This window comes from Rhea americana, unplaced genomic scaffold, assembly GCF_003343005.1.
Source record: "Rhea americana isolate MKP2758 unplaced genomic scaffold, rheAme1 scaffold_99, whole genome shotgun sequence".
NCBI lineage: Eukaryota > Metazoa > Chordata > Aves > Rheiformes > Rheidae > Rhea > Rhea americana.
This window is the reverse complement of record NW_028187188.1, coordinates 3294965-3318156: the sequence shown is the minus strand read 5'-3', so window position 1 is coordinate 3318156 and position 23192 is coordinate 3294965. Positions and strand designations below refer to the sequence as shown.

The 23192-nt window shown below is 35.7% G+C and overlaps 1 protein-coding gene across 7 annotated transcripts in view; it reads right to left on the bottom strand.

The window, feature by feature from the left end:
- Window positions 1–8565: 8565 nt before the first annotated feature.
- Window positions 8566–23192, bottom strand: part of SGMS2 (sphingomyelin synthase 2) — a 39010-nt gene continuing 24383 nt past the window's right edge. For all 7 annotated transcript variants that reach the window (XM_085325624.1, XM_085325621.1, XM_085325620.1 and 4 more), the window contains 5 exons: window positions 17706–18366; window positions 16669–16786; window positions 15261–15414; window positions 12675–12841; window positions 8566–11919 (listed from right to left, as the gene is read on the bottom strand). In XM_085325624.1, coding sequence (XP_085181750.1) covers window positions 11716–11919; window positions 12675–12841; window positions 15261–15414; window positions 16669–16786; window positions 17706–18160 — 1098 coding nt within the window. In that variant the 5' untranslated portion in view covers window positions 18161–18366 and the 3' untranslated portion in view covers window positions 8566–11715. The remainder of the gene's footprint in view (window positions 11920–12674; window positions 12842–15260; window positions 15415–16668; window positions 16787–17705; window positions 18367–23192) is intronic.

Below are 23192 nucleotides of genomic sequence, written 5' to 3'. Positions count from 1 at the left end.
CCTGCTCGGCTTGGGGACGCGGGCCAAGCCCCCGGGACAAAGATTTCAGAAACATCTTATTTCATCTGCATGTTGCAAGAGCAGCTGTGCGGAGCACTCATTTTGCGATTCAATTCTTACAGGGAAGACAAAAACCGACCTCAAGCTTCAGCTGAATCCAAACCACGGGGTGCCTCAGCTTAACAGGATGCTGACSTACCACCACAGAAGAGCATCTGAAGATCCTGTCAGTAAAGTATCTGTAATCACACTAATCAAATTGATTAAGAGCATGGTAAGGATAGCTTTTGTTAAAAAATCTCCTCCTCCTAAAAAAAGTTTCAATAAGTAGTGTATCTGGTGTATCTGACCATTCAGTAATAAACCATTACTTTTCCTTACAACTCTTCAAATACCACTTCTGGAAACACTTATTTTCATTGAGATTTTAAAAGCTTGAAGTATGGGTCATCCTTCTCCCCCTTACCAAATATGAAGCTCACACTTCCTAAGTGATGCACCAAAATTCTTTGACTATGTGAAGTGCTGTTCCAGCTCGAGGCTTACCAACTGCCCCTGTCAAATGCAGAACAGGGCAGAAAGGCTCCTCAGCTCAAGGCCTAAGGCTGCCATCAAAGCCTACAGAAATTTTACAGAAAAAAAATGCAGTAGTTCTTATCCTTCCACACAAAGGCTTAGGTGTTATGGTTTATTCTCTTTAAAAAGTACTTGGATGTTTAAAAAAAAGTTACTGCATGCCCTGCAGAACTGTTTGCTGCAGCTCAGTGATTTTAGGAAGTCCTCCTGATACCTCCTCACCAAAAGACAGAAGCACTCTGGGCAAAATATTGCCAATACCCCACTTATGAAAGGATTCCAACAAAGAAAAGCAAAGAAGAAAAAATTTTTTTTTTTTTTTTTAAAGTTGAACAATAAGTATATAATGAAAAGTAGCTCCAAAATAGTTGCTGAAGTAAATAAAAAAGGTTTTATTGCAATTATACAGAAGTTACAGGAATTTTAGACATACATATACAGCTTCAAACTATCAAGATCAGTTTTTCTCCAGTTAAGACAACTGGAGGCAATCTCTTTAGTATAAACAGCAGGAGGATATTTTACTAGGCACAGATGAAAAAAAAGTCACAAATTTAAAATCACTTTGAAATAGAACAATACAGCTTTTTTGTAAGCATTTGCCTGAAATTCAGTGGCTTAACCATAATGATCACAAAAATAYGCGTCTATAAATAACTTGAACAACTATTAGACAAATACAGCAAGAGACAGCTGGTAAAAATGTAGCTAAAGACATTTTAAATCTGAATCTTAAGGAGAGTTCTGAGGTCTGAAATAAGCTAAGCTATTCTTTTTTTTTTCTAGATGGAAAACATTAGTTATTACTTATTTTCTTTACATAAAAGTAACCTAGTCTTCACAGTACTTGAGAAGTAACAAGAGAAAGTTCTCTCCTTCCCTCCCTATGCAGTTAAAAGATTGGTTTCAGTGGCATATGGCTAATTCTAGGTTGTACAAAGATAAGTTTTCACGCTGAATTTGATCAGCATGGTCACCTGAAATTATGAAAAAACAAAGGTCTCATTTTGATAAAAATTAAACTTTGCTCTGAAATGTGATTACATGGATGTTTCTACTTAACAGAAGTTATTGCAACATTAAAATCAAGATTTTTCCAATTAATATTAAAATCAAAAAGCCTCTTTTTAAAGCATAAAAAGCAGCAGTAAAATATAACCTGAATAGTTTGTAATATTCTATATATGCCTAATAACTACATAATATAAGCTTTAGTACTCTGCTTTCCTCAGAAATGATTCCTCCCCAACTCTAGTGTAACAAAAATGACCTTCTATTTACTTAAGCACTTAAACAGAATCTATTCCTCAAGCTGTTTTGGCCTACATTGAGTAATCAAAGAATTCGCTGATTTAATTCAAGAGGAGGAAAAAAAAAAAAACATGAAACAAGCAAACAGAAAACCACCGCCAGAACAACGTTTACCATTACAGGGCTTTAAAAAAAAACAGTTCAAATTCAAATTAACTCATTTTTTCTGTGAAGATAACCAAGTTACAAAATTAGGGCCCAAGCCAAAACATGAAGTTTTTAAATTTACAAAGTAAACTCAAAACCAATATAATATTCTGTATTCGAACTTTATCTGAGCCTTTGAATCTTATCAGCACTTACACTGTTGACCAGTTATTATTATACATAGTTTTATCCCATTCTCGAAGTACGGGCTGTGTTTCTGTATGCTTTATTTCAGTTTGTAGGCAACTTTTGGACTTTGTTTCCATAGGCACTTTATTCACAAAAAATGCTTTGTCATAAGTACATTCCAAATACTTGAAAGTTCTCTAAATAAGACTAGCACACTTACAAACATGTGTCTAACTGATAATAGATGCAGTAAAAATTTGCGCTCAGTGGTCCATTAGTCAAAACACATGTCACATGCTCACAAATATCTTTTCACAGGGCATTTATACATGCAACCATTTATTTCTGTTAATATTGCACTTTCTGGTAAAGGAAAAAAGATAACCAATTTTCCCTGAAGGATGCATTAATTAAAATACACAGAAGTTGCATTTTGCTGTGGCTTGATTGTGCTACAGATGACTTCCTATCTTTGGCTCTTCCAAATTCTCTCTTCTTAAAACAAGTCCTAAAACTAGTAGGCACATGGTTCAGATTGCTGTTACTAGATTATCCATCTTCATTCAACAAAAACCCTGCCAGCTCAGCTTCCTAGATAGTGAGTTTATTTTAATGAAGCGATTCTAAACTGGGAATATTTTTTGCGCACAAACAGAAGTTCCATAAAATATTGTTTATTTCTCAAAATACTAAATGCAAATGATCCAATTATTCCAGTATTTGAAAAATAGTAGTTTACTGGTTGAAACCTTATGGTGTGATTACTTTAGACCACAGCCAAATACATAGCTACTTTCCAGATGGTATTTTTGTACATACAGCCTGCTAGCCAATATGTATGCATACATGTTGACCATTATGGATATTCATGTGTCCTGAAGCAGAAAGATTCCCTTGAACCAAAGGAGCATCATATATACTCCAAAGGTCACTGTGGCAGGATTTCCAAATATTACAGGCAGACATTTTTACAATTTTAAGTTGAAAAGTAAGGGACATTTAACAGCAACTAAAGATTTTGCATCCTCTTGGAGATAAGATGTACTTACTACTGCTAATACTGCTGCCTTGAGAATGTCCTTATTTTAGCATAATTGAGAAGATCCCTCTTTTAAAAAGACTAGGAAGTGCAATGCCTTTCATTACATGCAGCAGAACAAAACAATGATCAAAAGAAAGTGAAAAAAAAACAATTTCTGCAACAGAACACAAAACAGTTTCTTCTGGTGGGTGCTTGTGGAAGCTTAAAACAGAAAATTTGTGACTTTTCTGTTCTACAATCTAAACAATCTTAGTTTAAGGCACTTTCAAAAGTTCATGACCTAGAAGATCCAGTACTAGAAATAAAATTCACAATTAGATCTCAAATAAGGTATCTGTTCAGCTTAGCTAAAAAAATAAGAGGTAATTTAGGAAAAAAAACTTCGCCTGACTACCAAGGCATTTTTTGAAGGAGTCAATATCCCACTCTGCTCTTTAAACATGGTTACTTGATTATCTTCCTTCACAAGTCTATTTTTCAAGACTTTCAGAAAAAAAAAGGAAGAAAGAAACTACATAAGTGTTTTGTTTGTTATGATTTTGTCCACTTCATGCACTCCTCTCTCTGGCTTCAATGATGATAAAACTAGAGAATTACTTACACACTCCCTCCCAATGCCAACCACCACCACCCTCTCAATCAGTTATCTTATGCCATAATCCTACTCAATACCATCCTGCTATTTTAGACCAAATTTCAAATAGTTAGCTGTCCTTCCTAAGCACATAAGAAAATTAAGTCTTGGAGATCTAGTTTATTAAGTTAAAACTCATATACACACCTGATTTTTCCTGGCATTAAAAATTAATACTTACTCTAATACATTGCAGATTTTTATATAGAATAGAAAATTTAAAGGGATGTATTTATACGGAAAGCATTTGAAACAGGCTGAAAGAGTAGAAATCTTGCTTTATTGAAAAGGTGCGTCACAAAAAACTGCTCAATATTAAAGGGTGAGAAAAGAATACCAGCTCTGGATAAGAGATTAGCACCACATACGGACATAGGTTTTTGATTTTTGAAGATGTGTGGCCATGTAAGGTATCCAAAGTATTGCATTTGTTTAGTACATAGGCTGTCAAGAAAGAAGTTTCAACTTGTTTGTGCCAACTGAGTAAACCGCATAGAGTGAGTTTGATGTGCTTTTACCAAACGCATGGTCAGCAGTGCAAGTGATCAAGATAGCACCTTTCGAGATACAAGCTTAAGATGCTCGTCTTATTGTGCAAGTGTTTTGCTTTTTAAACAGTTGAACATAGATTGCAACATCTTGCAAATTGCTACTCTAGCATCTCATGACAAACAGAAAACCACAAAACTCAAGTTGTCATTCACTTAACTAAAAAGTCTGGCACATACTGAAAGTATCATAATACCCTGGAAGTTTTGCAACGCAAGAGCCTACTCTTATCAACTCAGAACATTCTACATAAAGAGGAGGCCCAGTCTGCAAGCACTAGTAGAAGGTACAGCACAAGAGGTCTCAGTTAAGCACTAGCATGCATTATTGTAGTGTCACACCATACAGTGTTTGCAGAACTGGACCCTAGACCTGTAAAAAGTTAATAACCATATATTAACTTATCGTGCAAGCATTGTAGCATTAACATATCTTATTACGATCAATAGTTCCTCACCATCAGCAAACAGCTTTTCTTGAGTAATTTTTCCTAGGTTGGAGTCTTATCTCCAATTAACATACAGAAGCACAGAATCAGCACTGCATTTGGGAGTGACATCCTGTATTGTTTTTAATGGAAGTCTTCAAATTTCTCCTCAAAGTCACATGGAAACAGTAAGAACCACAGCAAAATCATTATTTCATGTTTTGCTTGGTGTGACTCCAACCTTGCAAAACAGCCAATCATCTCATACATACTCTCCTGAATTAGTAAAATAAATAAGTGAAATACATTTACAGAGCAAGAATTTCCCAAAGCAACTGATTCCTGCTATATCACAGATACTAGAGATTTTGTACTTGAAAACAGTTTCAAGTTTCAAGTTGAATAAAGATGTGTCTAACTAGAACACCTTTTGCCTTGAGATTTGATAAGACCCTAAAATTAACGCTAGGTCATGTGCTCTTCTGCATCAATCTACTTAGAAGTCAGTTAATGGAAGTAGATGAAGGAAGAGGAGTCCAGACCAGCCCAAGTTAAAATATAGATGCACCATTTTGGGTGGCCACAACTATGAAAAAATAGAATGCAAACCCAGCATTTACAGAAGTAACAAGATAGAGATGACAAGTTACCCAAAAAGGAAGACGAGTTGAAGCAAGTTTAGCAATACCCTTAAAGGCGATACATAAACTTCAATTGGTAGAGTTACCACAAATACAAAGGCAAATTCATCTTCCTGCTTAAGAATCTTAATACTCCTGCCTCCTCTAATTAAAAACAAACATAAAAAGAGTATGTGTGAGTGTGTGTGGGGGGGGAACACACTCATTTTAAGTGCTAATTACAAGCTTAAAGTGTAGCACCAGTTTACTATACTCTGAATTAGGACACAGCTCTCAGATGACTGTTTTTTACCGTTGCCTGCCTTTTGCAATAGAAAGCTATTAGAAAAACTGAAATGATCTTCAATACACTTCCTAGCTTTCTATTCCTATCTTTGACATTGGGTCCTCAATCTGAACGGCTCTCAACAGGACAAGGAAGATGGCACAGCCTGTTATGTAGATTCCACTTTATCCTCCCATAAAATGGAGGAGCCTGACCACTGCATCCAATATTTTGTATGTATTGGAGACCCCTCCACACACACCCATAGTGCCTGGGTTCCTTGCTCAAGATGCCTCTATTTGACCTAGTTTGACAACTTTGCTTTTTTAGCCTTTGTTTAAAAACAGAAGCAGAGAACCCTACCCAAACCTCTCAAACATATTTCAAAATAATAGTATGTTGTGAAAATTAATCTCAATTGGCACACATAAGTTTCTCCTGTAATAAGTCTTTGAAGTTTTACAAATGCTAGCTGCCTACAAATATTATACAGAATTAAATACAAAATCTGAAATTAACAGCACATATACATGGCTTATAATACATATTTCTGATAGAAGAAATTCATACATAGGGACTTAAAAAATCTTTTCACCTTAAGCACTACAGATTAAATGGATCTATTTTTTCCCACCGATGTTTACTGAGAGTAAAACCAGTTGTGATCAACTATACAGCAAGTAAAAGACATAAAAATTCACTCCTCATATAGAGGAAGGGCAGGGTGAACCAATATAGCATCAATACTGTATAATCAAAAAAAAAGGGGGGTGGGACCATCACCAAATGTAATGGTACAACATATTAACTTTGTTCACTATAGTATGAGAAAGGCTGCCTGTAGCATGCAGCTGAACAGTCATTTGACTTTAGAAAGTCAGTCTAGCTCTTCCAGAAACAGCTATCTTACTCTCTCCTACGTGGGCTGGAGCTTTAAGATAAACATTAGTCTGTAGCACACAACCACAAAAAATAAGCTTCTCATACTATCTGTTAAATTTCAAGTGCTTCAGAAGTCAAGTTTTCACTGAAAACCAATCAAGACTTCATGTGATAATTGGGATTAAAAAAAAAAACCACAAGGTAAAAAAAAATCTTCAACAACAGGTAGTACTTAAGAGCCACAGAGGAACTGATCAATATCATTATTTAATTTTAATAGATCATGCAAGCACTTTGAGGGGTTTGTTAGGAAAGATTATTTACTGAAGTATGAACTTTCCCCCCCCAATATTTTGTAAGTTATCTATACCTAGCCTGAAATTCTTGCATATTGTGATCCAGGTAAGTAATATTTGAAGTTGTAAAATCTTTGCAAGCCTCAGCCAGCAGAACAAGTTTTTATCACATTTAAGCATCACAGCAGTTCATTCTTGCATCAGAAACTGTTAGTGACAGCTTGGAGGAAAGGCATATGAAAATTGGCTAATCACAGTTAAATAGTTAAAAATCTGCAAGTATCTCAATCTGAGTTTTAAACTAGAGGTTATTCATGAAAACCAATGGACTCCAGGTACGCAGGTGCACAGCTGTACTATAGAATGAAGCACTTAATATAGCTTGCTACCTTCCAGCCATGTTTTTTGCAGCACTAGCTAGTACACAGACAATTTAGTTCTACATTAACTGGAAGTTAGTATAGTTACAGGTCAGTTTTGTTTAAAAAAACAAAAACAAAAAGAACCACCCACACACACACCCCACTATCACCGTCTATTCTAATGTTTTCATCGTCCTTCTTTTAAGTTCTAAAATAAAAGCCTTTGGCCTTCACTCCCAGTGCCTTGGCAGAAATTTTGAAAGCTAGGAAGCAGCTTTTATATACTACGCTTATGATAACTTATAAACAAAATGATTTTAATGGCATATGGGGACATTTACATGCACTTAAGCAGCAACATTCATCTGAATAGTGTCCAACAGAAGTATTTCTTTATGACCTCTTTTTCAGTAACTGATTTCGAGTCCTCATGGTGTTGAAGTATTATATCAGACACTATAAAATCGTAAGTATCCTACTTTATAGTGTAATTCTGATTGTGGGTTCATATATCAAGAAAAAAAAATGGAGCTTTACAGCTGTGAAATTAACCAGTAAAGCAACCAAATTCTAAATACTTGCTTAGTACATCTGATTAGTTTCAGAGTAATTAAAAACTATACGATCTAAGATGAGCTAGAATCAAAGTCACTTAAGTAAAAAAAAAAAAAAAAAAATCCTTTTAAAGAAATGAGAAGACTTCGTCTTGCACTGTAATTAATGGATTTGATTTCTAGAATCACACTTCTTGTCCACTGAAAAGGACTTGCACATGCACCAAATAATTGATATAACTGTTCAGATACTCATGGTGAGAGAAATCAGAGTTCAAACTTTCAGATTTTATGTAACTGGAAACCTTAGCTGTATTTTATCAGGAATATTCTCTCTCATCGTTTAAAATACATCCCAGTTATGTCTTTCACTGAGCTTTATTTCTCATTTATATGAAAGTAGTATCATCTTAACATATAAAGATTACTAAATGTTGATTTTTGTCCTTCTCCCCTCATTTTTTTTTTTAGTAAGGGGGAAACAAATCCAGTAATGCTTATAGTACTGCTTTTTTGCTATAACTGTAGCCGTCTTTCCAAGAAAACACAAATATTTAATACCATTTACAGCCACAGGGGAGTGCTAAGCACATACCATAAAAATTTAAGTGTACATTGGTTTCAAAGGTATATTATTTTTTGAATTGGCTATTAAGCATCTGTAGTATAATCACATAGCAGCATTTTTCTTTAAATGTGCAAGTTAATCTTTTAAATCCATTTTTACATTTGAATTCAAGCAACCTTGGATTTAAGTGAGGCATTAAAGCAAGTGAGTGTGTGCTGGAGGAAGGGCTGGCTGAGAAGTTCCACATAAATGCTCTCCAGTAGAAAGAATGAAGATTTTATTTATGATCACAGTACAGGTGCAGTTTGTGACATCTGTAAGTAAGGATTATTATTGTAACTCTAGGAAAAGTAATTACATTAACATACTGTAATAAAGTGGGCAGATACAGCCCAAATAAGAGCTTACAGTCAGAACTGACCAGTACATTAAAGTGATTCTTATTTTCTCCTGGTTTCTATTTTATCCACTGCAATCCTTTCCCCTCTTCAGATAAAACCATGTTTTCAGCTTCATAATATTTAAATACAACAATTAGTATGTTCTTAATAGTTTTCACATGCCAGCTGTAGTTTGTATTGAATAGTCTACTATAGAGTAAGCATTAGAAAAGGGCCTTACTTACCCCACTTCATCACCTTACACATAGGCTTAAGCAATCTTCAAACTCATCTATACTATTTAAGACAACAAGAACAAACTAAAGCTGTTGTGATCATGTTCTTATCTACAGTATAGAAAACTACACTATCTATACTTTAGCAACAGTGGAAAACTATGATTTTTGGTCACACATATACCCACATACACCCACACCTCTTTTTGAGGGTTTTGATACAATGGAGAAAGTTTAAGCACTTAAAGCAGGGCTGAGCCAGAACAAGAATTAAGTAGCTTGAGTTAAGTAGCTGACATTCAAACTACAACAGAAGTTTCTACCAAGTTCAGAAGTAAAATGAAAGCTGACAGCATCCGATGGAAACAAAATATTACTTGGTTCCACTTCATCATGTCCATATTTTTTTCTTCCAGAAGTAGGAATTTCAAGTGTTAAAAAAAAAAAGAATGAGGAAACTATACTAATAGATTTAAAAAGCCCCATTGAGACACAGCAATGGTTATTTAATTATCTAGGCTATCAAAGTGTTTATTATTTAGCTACCAGATGAAAACAACAATTTCAGATCCTTACTGGAATGCTTTTCACCATGTTAATTCAAGGCAAGCTTACCACTAATGAAATTCATCCATATTTTTAAGATATTATATTAGGAGTGGCTTAACACGACTATGTTTAAGATAACAAGGCCTACAATTCAGCCTGAAAAATACTATGCTCTGTGAAGTTGTACTGATGTTATAACAAGTGTCTTGGGAGGCGTATAGACAGACACTGTACTGATTCATTTGTAAGAGATGGAAAAACTACTTTCATATAAATGTTTTGATGTTGGCTTTAAGCTGCTCAAGTTCTGCCAGGAACAATCACATGAGAACTTGAGTATGTCTATACACCCACAACTTCCAGGGGCATGTTAAAAAAAAACAAAAAACAAAAAACCCACAGAAGAAGCTCACTTTAAATAACAAAACCAAACATCAGTGTAACTACTTTCTTTTCTAAGTTTTACCAAGGATGTTTTGTAAGGAACATTTATTGTATTATACTTGATAATGCACAAAAGTGTTTGAAATGCACATTAATATTTTCATGTACAACTTACAGTAATTGATCCCCTTAACTGAAAAAAACATTAATACTATATTGCATTTTATTACTTTAACTGGATTCTTTTTAAAAACAAGCTGTCATTATTTAATCTGTGTTCACACTTGCCACTCAGTTCAAGACACTTTAAAATAAGCAGCATTTCCTTTATATTAATATCACTTCAACTCTGTATGCATTTTTTCCTCTACTATCAAGTTTTACTGAAGATTTGGAAATAAAATAATTAACTGCAGAAATGAATACAGAACATGAACAAACAGTTAACATGGTATGCTAATTTTCTACTTCACTTCCCAACAATACAAAACAATAAAAACCCAACAACTAGGTAGCTGTTAATCTGCATTTTTGTTACATGTTTACACTATGGTAACTTTCTACATTCTCAACCAATATGCTTATATAGCCATTCTAGTTGGACTAAAACCCTGGGAAAAAGGAAGTTGCATGCGAGTTAAATCAGTGTCATTTTATATGAAATTGTTTCAGGTGATAATTAAAGAAATGCTTCTGTTGTATGTATTCACTTGTCACTTTGTTTTTAAATGAATCACAGAAGTGTGTGCCAAGAGGTTAAAAATGCAGAACTATGAATCCCAATCACACTTTAAACATAGTTTCAGCAGGAGAGCACTACTGAAGTTAAAAAAGAAAAAAGCCCCACTTAGGACCTGGCCTTGCATTCCTCAAGCAGGTGAGATCTACAGGACTTCTGCCTGAATTAAGCACAGTCTGAACACTTCTCAGTTTAGTTCTGTTTAATGTGCTTAACTACACAGCAGTGTATGCATTTTTGTGCATACATATACATACACTGATAGGCACTGTATAGCTATACACAAGCCCAAACTGCAATTAAAGATTTAGACTTTGAAACTGTATCCTTTTTAAAAATAAAATTTTAGGCTCCTTGAGCTCTCATGTTAGCAGCTATTCCTAATTTGCAAATTCACCAGGTAGCACAACAATTTAAATATAAAATTTAATAAAAATGTAAAAATTGGTATATAATAGAATACATGGGATTTGGTGGTGGTGGTAGTATTTTAGGGTCATAAGAKATTCATTCCCATAAAGTGTAAAAAAAAGTCAAGACTCGCTTCCAGCTGTACCAGTCATGCAAGGTCTTACCTTCATTAGCAAGAATAATGCAACAAAACGTTTCCCACCATTGTGTTATTTTCTGTTTATCTCAATACACAGATATTGTGCCTTTTTAATTAACATATTTTTGCCCTTATACTCCAGAACCCTGAAGATGAGATTTTAGGGTGCTTTTGTGGATGAGTGACAGTTAGTAATGGAAGTGTTGTGTTCTTTGGCACCTCTATCTCATTTGTAAAGCAAAGTCCTGCTCCATTTTTTCCTTAAGGAAAAATCCCATCAGTGGTGCAATCTATTAGCACTGAAGAGTAGAATAGGCCTGTATAGTGTGGTGAATAGGAAAACATATGAAATGGCAATATATTTGTCTACAATTGTCTTTCCAATCAATTGCACGGAAGTTTGGTCCACTTCTTCAGTTACAGTGTAGTCCTCTTGAGAACTTTGGTTACAGCATTAGTTTTGGTAAAAAATAGAGCAGATGCTTTTCTTCTCTTCAGGTAGATTTTTCATTGTCCTCTCCTGTCTTCTGAACCCGTGAATACTTTTTGCATGAAGATTTGAAGCAGCTGGGAGGCCAAGATATCGGCCAGGAGAAGCTGCAAGGAACAGAGCCTTGCACATTCTTCTCAAAGAAATAAAATATTGGATACCACCATGCTCGAGAGAGAAAGTTTGTCTGCGAAGAGACCTTTAAAGTCTGTATTGGTACAGGTAGATAAGGAGAAAAAGGAAACAAAGACAAGGTAATCAGTTTAAAGCTTTATAATCAATTAAGTTGAGGCATAAGGATGATTAACAGTTGCAATATTTTAATGTGCTTGTGCAGAATAGGTATATTTAGCCTGGAAAACATGGCAATATTCAAAGAGGGCATATCATAGTCCAAAAGTATGCTGATAACTGAACATCTTAAACACAATTAACAGGATACTTTGGAACTACATAATTTAAAGAGACAAAGCACTCAAGTATTTTGAATGCAAGTCCTCTCAGGCATGTGCCATGTCTAGTTGAAAACTAGGTTAAAATGGCTTGAGAGCTGACATGCTATGTTCCTACTCAAAAGTATACTTGAATCAACTGAAGTAGATACCTCTGAACAGATACTTTTAAGTGACACTTACAGCAGAGCTTCCACTAGAGTACTTAGTAATTTAAGTTGGACAGAAATTTTATTACAATTTATTCACAATCTGAGATAGTTATGGTCTATTCTATAGAACAGCAATAAAACACTTAAGCATTTTAATGCCAAAATGCAGAACTTTTTCTTGATTTGGGACTGTTAAGTCAGTTAGACGACCTTAAACTATAGCAGTCAAGCTCTTTGCCTAGTTTATTAAAACATGGATATGGAACATCTGTTTTTATTTCAATTTTAATAACTTTGGTCTTTTTGCAGAACTAACAAATGCAGGCTATATATTGATTATAGACATATTCAGTACTCACCTTTTCATTAGCCATTGAGTGGTACCACCAGAAGAGCCGTGTGGTAATATAGTAAGCAATGATGACATCTACAGTGTAGTGTTCGTGAGCAACAAGGATGCAAATTATACCAGCAGCACTCATCAGCCAACAGATTAAGTGATACCACCAGAAATGACGTGGCGAATCTGTCAAATGGGGAGGTGAAGGGAATCCACAGTAGGGAGGGAAAGAAAAAAAATAACTAAGGTCGCTAAATTTTGAAACAACTGGTTCACAAGCACATACAAGAGCTCTAGTTTTTGCAAAAACAACTACATTAACTTACTGAGGTCCTCTTATTTTGCAAAATGAGCCTAACATGAGTTTGCAGTTAGGTGGATAGCACCATGACCTGTTTTCTAGTCAAATTAAGTTTTCTAGTTAAGTCATAGGGTATGTGGAAAAGGGACAGAATGGCAGTAGGACATACACGCTAGTTATTTTGCTAGGTGCTTTGAGTCTCTGCTCTTTACAATCTGTTAACTTGTGTTCAGAAGTCAAATGTCTAGAATTTATGTAAGCTGAGCAGAGAGCGTGGGTTAAACGAGAAACTTATTGATTCCTAGGTTTTAACTAATTTACATGAGACCTCTGTGAGACAGAATACAAAGTATTTGTACTCTTCAATTACAGATTAGCAAATGCAAGTGAAGCTATCCTTCAAAATTCATTTAAGCCACATCAGCAGCTAAGTCAGCCAGGCTCCCCCCACTTTTCCCATTGAAAAAGTGTCTTGGGTGTCACAGTGACCATTCATAACTTTTGACAGGCTACTGGGCTGTGTTTTACTCACAGCAGGAAGCTCTACCCCCGCCTTCCCCTCTGGCCCAATGGGCAGACTGACTTTTTACCAAATACAGGCAGACAAGTTACTGCTCTCAGCAAGCCTGCCCAGAACTAGTTTGAGGCACAAACTGTGGACTATAGAAGGACTTCAACTTCAGCAGAACTTCCAAAATAGTATATTCTTTCAAGCCTCCCCAAAACATTATAGACAAGTCCACACTTACCAATTAAAAAACAGACAAACAAAAAAACCCACACCCCACACAGGATCAAGAGACAAGTCACCTCAATAAGTCGATAAAACTAGTCACAAACAAGAATAGTGAATTGCATTTCTAGCATTGGCACATCATTCTGGCAAAATACTAGGGTATGGAGAAAGGAAGAAAAATCTGCTCTGCACTTCTCTGGATAAACAATAAATGCATCAAAGGACAAAACAGAGAGGAACCAAGCAGAACCAAAAATCCACTAAACCAGAAATAAAAAACTACACATATATCTCATACTAAAGACAGACCTAACCAAAGAGCAGAAGAGAAAGCTAAAAGCAACCTCTAATTCAGAACAGTTATACAGCTTGAGTCCTTGCTCAGAGAACATTTTGCTAATTGTGCAAGAGACAGAAATGGGAAAACTATGTATTTGTCATTTACAGAGCAGCAATTATATTTCAGCAGAGTCCTGCTTTATATGGCAAACACTTTGACAATTGCCTAATAGGCCATTACAAGAGTTTGGAGGATAAAATTCTTCCAACTCCGTATCATAACAGGTACATGAATGATGAGACTTTCTCCCAAAATACTCACTTATCTTTGTTTTTAAGTACTGAAGATAATGTGWCCAGCATTAAACTGCAACAACATACACAAAACAAGGTAGACAACTGTATTATGCTACTTCCCTAATACTGTTCTGGTGATTCTGATAAATTACATGTCATTCTCCTAGCAATGATCACTTAACAAGGATCTAGGCCTAGGAATCAGACTACAATCAATTATCTTGAGTGTTTCAAAAAGTGCATCTTGTATCAGCAGACACTTTCTTTGTGCATATGGCTAACTAATTAATGAAGGCTTCAAGTTTTCATTAAGCATATATTTTTATATAGTTTTTAAGGTAGAATGTAGCACTGTAACAACTCTCTTCCTCAGCATTTTAATAAAGGAAGGCATTCCACTGATACAGACCAGTCTTATTTCTGTTTCAGTGAGATTTATACAGTCCCACAAACCAAACTAGCAATCGCATAGTTTGGGATGTGATCAGTAAGAGTAGATTCTAATTCCAWATATATGAACTGGAAAAGAAACTCCTCACTCCTGCAGTCATGAACAGTCAAGCTCCAAGGGCAGAAGAGTTGCTTATCATGTATCAGATTCGGAAGTGCTCTAACCACAAAAATCCTCTAAGCCCTAAGATATGAGAGGCACCTGCACAGAGCTAGTTTGCATATCTAGAGTATGTTTTACCCATAATTTGAATAACCTGTTAGAGAATAATGAAAATTTGATTTGCCTCAATTAGTAATCACAACATATATAAAAACAGGAGTGACATGTCTAGCCATATTAAGCCCTTAAAGCCCATACCACTCTTACTACTCTATATTCCATTTTCAGTCTGAAGTCAAATGCATAATTTTACATTTCAAATACGTAGTCTGTACAGCTAACAGTAACCTTTGGAAGATAAGTTTTATATGCACTTCCATCAAGTGTTTTCCTAGTAWAACAATCTTGAACAAAAATATATTTAAACTCCATAACTTACACTCTTTGATGAATAGGTAGCTGAGTGTTAGTACAACAGTGTGACCACTAAATAGGAAGTCTCCACACAATATGTGTGATCCAGTTATGGATAGACCACCACCAGAAATCAGTCGCAGGATCCTCTGCACCTTTGCCTGAGAATCTCCATTCAACTAAAACACCACAAAAAACAAAGAAACATGGAGTTAGAAAGATAGAAAAGGAGATGTTTACCTTCTTTGTTTTTTTCCCAGCATTTCTCAAAAAAGTAGCATGTATGCTTATAAAGTTGACAGCTACTAAAGATCAGCTTGGTAACACCTTAACATGCTGTCTGTGCCTTCCCAGGCTATTTTGTATTAAAATCTACTCATTTTTAAAATAGGCRTTATATGAGAATGAGATACTGAATATACTAGAAGGATTAACACATTATAAACTTGTAATACTAGTTATCACATAATAGTCACTGATGGAATGGATAAAGATCACTGAAAACCGGTTCCAGTAGTACAGCCTTGTTTACCAGTTCTGTCATTTTATACAGAGTTGAGCAATGTTTCCACAAGATCAAAAAAAAAAAACACCCCAAAAAACCACACACACAAGCTTGCTTAATTTTACTTTTGTTTAAAAATTCATTCCAGGATTCCTTTACAGGAGATTAAGCCTGCATTAGGATCAGTTTTTGATTTCCTCAGATATTAGGCAAACAGCCAGTTGTACCTAGCTATTCAAAATTAAGTCTTCRGAAAAAACAGGTTAGAAGGGTAACAGTCTTCTAGAATCAAAAAGAAAAAATTCACATTGGACAAAAAAAAAAGCCATGATGTTTTTCCCATAGTTGCAGTATGCATTTTTTAATAGTMTTTCAGGGTAGTTCATCTTGTTTTGATGCCAGTAAAATAAATGAATTTTCAGCACAGAAAAGCTTTTCTTTGCTGCACTTGGGGGGGCACCCGCAATACAAGGTCTACTACAGGCAAAGTAGTACAACAATAGTTTAGGCTTTACAATAGCAATGTGCAAATAAAGTTTTCAAATAGATGTCGATTCAGAAGAAAGGAGCATGCTGAATAGACTAATCTGTCCCAGTCTGAAAGAATAGAACTAAGCAGACTTAATGCTATACCCCAAGATTGATGAGATCCTACCCAAGTAGTGAAAAAAAATYATCATCTCCTGAACTAATTAGCAATACTTTTAAGCTTAAAAGGTACTCTACTTTGAAGCATCTTAACAGCAACAACAGCTTGAAGTTGTTACTTTCATGCGACTTTTGGTTTATTGCTAGAGATCATACCTACATTTCTGAAGATATCAACTGAAAACTGTTTTTGGATGTCATCTAGAATGTATCACGTATTTGTTCTAAGGAGCCATAAGGACTCAGACTAAGCCAAGTATCATGAGGCAAAGGCTCTTACCTTTGGCGCACACTGAAAATGCATTCCAGGCACAGGTAAGGTGGTAACATACATGGTAATACAGCGGTACAGGTACAAAGTTCCTATTATAAAAAAGAACCTGCGTCCCACTATTGACCTGAAAAGGAGAACAGGAAAATTCATATGTAGGATATACATGTATAATAAACAGAAGTCCAGAGCTCTAGGTTTATTAGATGGCTAAATCCATAGAGTTAGAGCAGATCTCTAGAAAGAGCTCCAATCCCTGATCCTCACTGCACATTTGGCTAAATCAGATACAGAAAAGTATATTAAGATGCATTCCTTGCACACAATGTCTTCAGGTTTTAGTCTTACTTGACCATGGCAGGTCAAGATGGWCACGGTAACTACTACAAAGTTCCTGCTATGTCTATCTAACCAGATTAGCTTTGTCTCAGTCAAATTTAGTTGTACAGTTTAGCTGTGCTGTCAGATATAATCATTTTGCTTGGTTCAGTGATCCATTATAAACAAGCAGACAACTAAAATTTCTATAGTTTAAGCAAATGAGAAAACAAGGGAAAAAGCTTCTTGTTTAGTACTAGTGGACTATAGGTTCCTCCTCAGATTTGGAAGAGGGTTCTGTTTTGTCKTCTTTAAAATAGCACCAGAGCTTCCTGTTTAAACATACAGATTTCAATAAACATGCTGTGAAGCCCAATCCCAGAATAAATTTGAATAGTATATGCAAGTGTCAGAAATTCAGATTTAAACACTACTATTCAATAATTAGGGGAAAAACCTCACATCTACATATTCAACGCAGACACTGCGACATTTTCAAAACAAGCCATCCCTCTGTCATTTTACTGCCAGCCCTACTCTACCATATTGCTAGATTCTACCATAAGATTTCTTTCAAACAATATGGAATTGGTTTCCTTCTAAGTCATGCTGAGACTACTTAGTCTGATCTACCCAAACTACTAACTACTTAGTTAGATMTACCCAAAGTAAACAAGCAAAACCAAGATTTTCAAAGCATGCAGCAGAGAAAATATATAGCTACTTACTTATATCTAAGAAACAGCCACTGGAATATCCATAATCCAACTAGTATCATTCCATTTATTTCTGATACAGAAAAAGCCCAATTCACACGATCAATATAATCAAAAAATTTATCAGGCAAGGGAGGGCTAAGCTCCTTTGGAGGTACTCTCTCATGGACCACAGTGATCATGACAGTTGTTAGAATCAAGTTGAAGAGAGCATAGACAAAGGCAATGCCTGTCTTCCACCATTCCAAAGGAAATTTGTTTCGAGTTTCAGCAGGCATAGCAATCTGGATGTAGTCAGGATACTTCTTTGTACTTTTTCGCAGGCCATTGGACAAACCCTTTGGTTTGCTACTGCCATTTTTGTTCTCTTCACTAACAGAGAGAGTAGGTCGTACGTAGCCATTAGAAGTGTCATTGTTTTGGCCCTCCATATGCTCTTCAAGCTTTGCTGTCTCAATGGTATTCATTCCTAAGCTGTTCGGCCAAACCAGGTTTACTAGTTAGCAGTACCCAGACTCCTTAACGCTTACTCCTTGAAGTCCAATGTACTTGTTCCTAGATGATTTTTGATTTCTGGTAAAATCCTTAAAAAGTGTTCATTGTGCTTTCGCTACTCAGATACCGTAAAGCAAACCTTGGAGACAAGTCTTTCTTCCCTCTAGAGCTGTATCATCTGAAAAAAAAAGAAAGAAGTACTGAAGACCTATGCAACTGGAAGTGTACAGTAAACAAATCTTAAAATGCTTGTTCCAAGTTTAAACCGATTCTGCTTACATATATATGCATTAAAAGGCACACTACAGACAGGTGGTTACTGTGAAGTAATTCAAAATCAAYGTCTATCAAGTAACTCTCGACAAGTCTGATAAGTTTAGGGGCTAGTATCAATGCRGGCTTTTTGTTTTTTCTAAATATACAGGATATAGAGACCTTAATGAGCATAATAGCACTTGCTTCATTAGTTGTTGGAATTGAGAGTAATTCATGTTTGCAGCAATATTTGAGTTTTATAACTCACAGGCACTCTCCACAAATTCTTGCCTCCTTAACCATGGGATTGCTACAGATGTTAACAAAGTTGATCCACACAGATCAGGCGGTCTTGTTAGTCCAGGGGATGGGACAAAACAGAAGATTACTACAGGATTAAGGCATAAGCAAAAATTACATCCATCTAGAAAATTCACTCAATGACTGACTCCACTATTTCTTCTTAGATCTGAAAGCRAAATTTCACCCCAAAAAGGTAACAATGCATCTGTAACTGCTGTAGTATACACTAAATAAAGTTTGAATTTTCAGAACACTAAGAAATATACTTCTGGATTAAATCCTCAATTACATTAATCCATGCGTAAGACAATAAAAATGGGTCTTACCCCTTAAGTTTGTTAAAAATGGGCCTGTACAGATTCTAAAGAACAGGAACAAGTAGCCAACTTCATTATCATGCAGGATTTATTTCAGGCTGCATTTGTGAAATTCAGTAAAATCTGCCTATTGAAATTTTCAGATAAGTGCATATCTTCTGTAACATTTTCTCCTGAGGAAAAAAAAAGGCAACTCACATCTACAGCACATGAACAGCTCTTTAAATAATTGCCATTTTCAGCCTTTGTAGTGCTGTAATRCTGCTTACTTACCATAGTTGTGATGTGTATTTTTATTACTCTGTTCAGCTCTTACAGAAAGCACTGTATAATCATATGCTAAGTGTTCCTCTTCTACCAGCTAATTATAATTCTCTTTCTTATCACTTCTCTCTGAGAAGTCTACCACCACCACAGCTTCCTGCACGCCAATGCAGGCTGCCGCAGCACAGGCCACCTCCCGTGCAGTTAAGTCATTATGACAGACACTGGAGTTGCTGGTCTCCCTGACCATTACATCACAGAACTTTGCTTAAAACCAACCTGTTCGGGGTTTGTTTAGGGAGGAAAAAAAGTTTAACAACAGCTCTCTTGCAATCAAGGACAATCTAAAACCAAAACAGTCTGAAAAGCATTTAAACTCCCCAGATGTAGTCGTGTCTTTAAACCTGAAGCCTGTGTTATCTCCCAAGGTTCCTTCCTCTCAAGTACTATTTCCTTGTAACAAAAGGACGCAATTCCACTCTCCGGTTCAGAAAGGCTACACATTCATTCAGCCACTCGTAGGTGTTTCTTTATGCACTTCAGGAAAGGAAACCTCTTGTCAAATTACAAAATGCTGGCAGTTATCTGTCTTTACAAATCACTTTACACCTGTAGTTCTCGATCCTGTTTAAAAAGTAGCTAAGCTTTTTTTTTTTTTTTTTTTTAAAAAAAAGAGGAAAAGACATTTAGTATAGTCAGCATATAAATCCTACTGACATCCTTGCTGCTCTTCTTACTGCTCAAAGAGTGAAAAGGGGATWAAAATCCTAATCCTAAATAACATTCATACAAGTAGTCCTAAAATACTCAAAAAAACCTTCTAAATTAACTGCTCAGTATCTCTGGAATTCACTGTCACCAGTTACCTTTTTCTAAATCTTTTTAAGTGTATGAAAATGGAAAAAATACATAAACACACCACAAAATGACAAGTAATAATTCCTGATAGAGTCTGGTAATAAGAGGGGAAAAAGTAAATTCTGCTTCACTAAAAGAAGAGAATACTTTACCCAGCAGCTGGGGAATGACTTCTGTGATGCTTTCTACAACTAACACAAATATACTTCTGGAGAAGCTACAGAAACAGCCTTACTTAGTACAGAAACAGGACAACACTCCAGCTTTCACAAGTCCTTCTCCAAGCACACACATTCTTCTGCTCCTCAATCTACTAGAAATAAGCATAACAGAACGCTATGGAGAAAATACAGGAAAAAAAGTGCTTCTGTTTTAATTTCTCATCTACACAGACAAATGGAGATACAGCTAAAGTTAAGATTTTCTAACCTTTGTAATTAAAGTAGCAAAGTTTTCTGTAATGACTAATTTATCAATGCCTAGAAGAAATATTCTAGAGTAATTGCAGATTCTTCATACTGCTCAACTGCTTTTACATGCATGTAACAGTAAAACTGTGCTGACATTTTCCTTATCACCAGGATCTTTCTTCACTCCAGTTCACATGTTTCCAAGAACAGGTTGAGGAGACATGTTTTGCTTAGGTTGTCAGTACTTAACTTCTGTAGAAGGCTTGCCATCTTCTGTTTCAGAACCCAAATTTGAAGTAGAAAGATTCACAGGCATGGAACCATCCACAAGCATTTGGAAGGAAGATCAAACATTGTTTTCACATAGTCAACACCTCATTTGTAAGAGCTATATTGCTGGAGGGGATTGACATGTGGGAACATGCTACAACTTCTCCCTATTTTAACCTGGTACTTCGTTTTGATCAAATTATCACCTGCTCTTCAGAATCAAGAGATTCATAGTCATCAGTTGCACTGAAATAAAATAAAACTGAGTCAAGCAAATGGGGGAGGACAGAGGACAAACATTCAACACCTGTTTCATGAGTTCAACCTCAAGTATTGTTTACTTTCCTGTTTATGAGACCTGATCTCAGAAGCAAGCAAGTCAATTCAATTAAGTTGATTATTATACAGCAAGCGCCTTTACGTCCATCTCCATGTCTACTCTATAACTAAACAGCTTAGAAATAGTGTTCCATTTCCTACAAGAAATGCCCAAAGGCCAGCAACAGAAAACAAGCTTTTATACTCTGCTCCAGTAAGCATTAATTCATAGAAGAATCAGTTTCATTAAATAAAAATACAATGACATACAAACATGACATTGTTTACCTACTGCATGTCTCTGGATTTATCTATAAGAACTGCATCTGAACCATTGATTTGTCATGTATTTCCATTAAATGGCTAGAAGAAATAGAAGTGGAATGCAAACTGTTTCATTCCACCCCCAAAGCAATACAAAGAACAGATGATCCTATCCCAAAGTAGAGATCACAGAAGTCTYCCAGAGCTTTGTCCCACTTTTACTTACAGCAAGAAAATACTGTACTGACAGAACTAAGTACGCTGCTAAGCCTCTTCATTTATAAAAACTTACTATTCCTTCACATTCTGATTCTCAAAACATGTACATACACTTCAGAAAGGTATTTTATATCTCCAACCTCAAACCAAGTATGAAACATSCTTTGATTATTTTATATATAAACACACAACAGTGCATTGAAAGCTTTAGTTTATTCCAACACAGCCTTTTTAACCCTCAAAATAGGAAAACATTAAATAAAGTTTTAACAAGTGAAACTGTCTGGCTCCAGCTTTTCCCTCCAGAATTTTAATGCAACACCAGATCTTAATGGAACATTATACTAATGCAACATTCATAAGTGAAGCCACTTATTTTGTTTCCCAGAATTTAATCTTTATTTTGTATATCCATTTCAAGGATCACTGATCACTGCAAACAGTCTACTTCACAAGACATTCACCTTTTGATCACTGAAGGCCAAGGGACATAACATCTTGAAGTCAGCACACTTAAAGAGACAAAGACATGGGTCATAGTAAATAGTCAAAGTTTAACCTCACAGCTGTATTTAAATAAAAGACTCTTAAAGAAACAGCTAAGCTTAGTTTCCTATGGTTTTCTGTTGAGCTGTACTGTGCTTCCTTTGAGGTTTAATGTTGCAGTATGAGAGCCCTCTTCCCATTTATCTATTTACCTGTTTTCAAGGATACAGTAACAGCTTAATATCTTCAGAATATCTCCCTCAAACTGGAGAAGCGAGTTTCTGGTTGAAACTGGACTGATAGACAAGACACACATAATGACTGCATTACTCTCACTCTCTATAGAGGCCAAACTATAAATAAGCAATCAGTGAATTACATTTATTTCAGGATTCTAAAGGCATAAGGAATTAAAAACACCACCAACCACCACACACCACTATCAGGTCATCTAACCAAAAGAGAAGATAGAAAGAGCAATTTCAAAGTTTAACATTGCTATAAGATGACACAAGTCAAAACTGTCACTGTTAAGGATAGTTTCTGGAAGCAGTATTTATGTAAACACAAAGCAGTATTTAAACAGTTTCCTTCAGTGCAAAGGCTAGACATACAAGTAAACAAAAATGTAAATGCAAGGAGTAGCTGAACATAGGCAATAGCATTACTCCCTAGGTCTCAATTGTGTATAGCCTCCCTATTCTTTGCCAGTCTTCACATTTTGAAAACACTGAAATCTATCAGTTGACTTTAGCGTTTTAACTAAATATTAGACTAAAATGGAAAATACAGAAGAGTGTTTCAGTTTTACCACATTTGTAGTTTATTTTACCTTTTCTCTTATTTTTAAGCTATGCAGTTCAGCTTTGCTCCCCCTTCTGTGCTTGCTCACCAGGAACACTACAGTAGGAGGTTTGTTTTCATTTTCTACTCATATTTTTTAAACAACTGGCATTCTTAATGCCAAAGCAAACCAATTGCTGTAGTCCTTTCTGCAGCTGTGCCTCCACTCCCAGAAGCCTGCTCCCAATATGGATAAG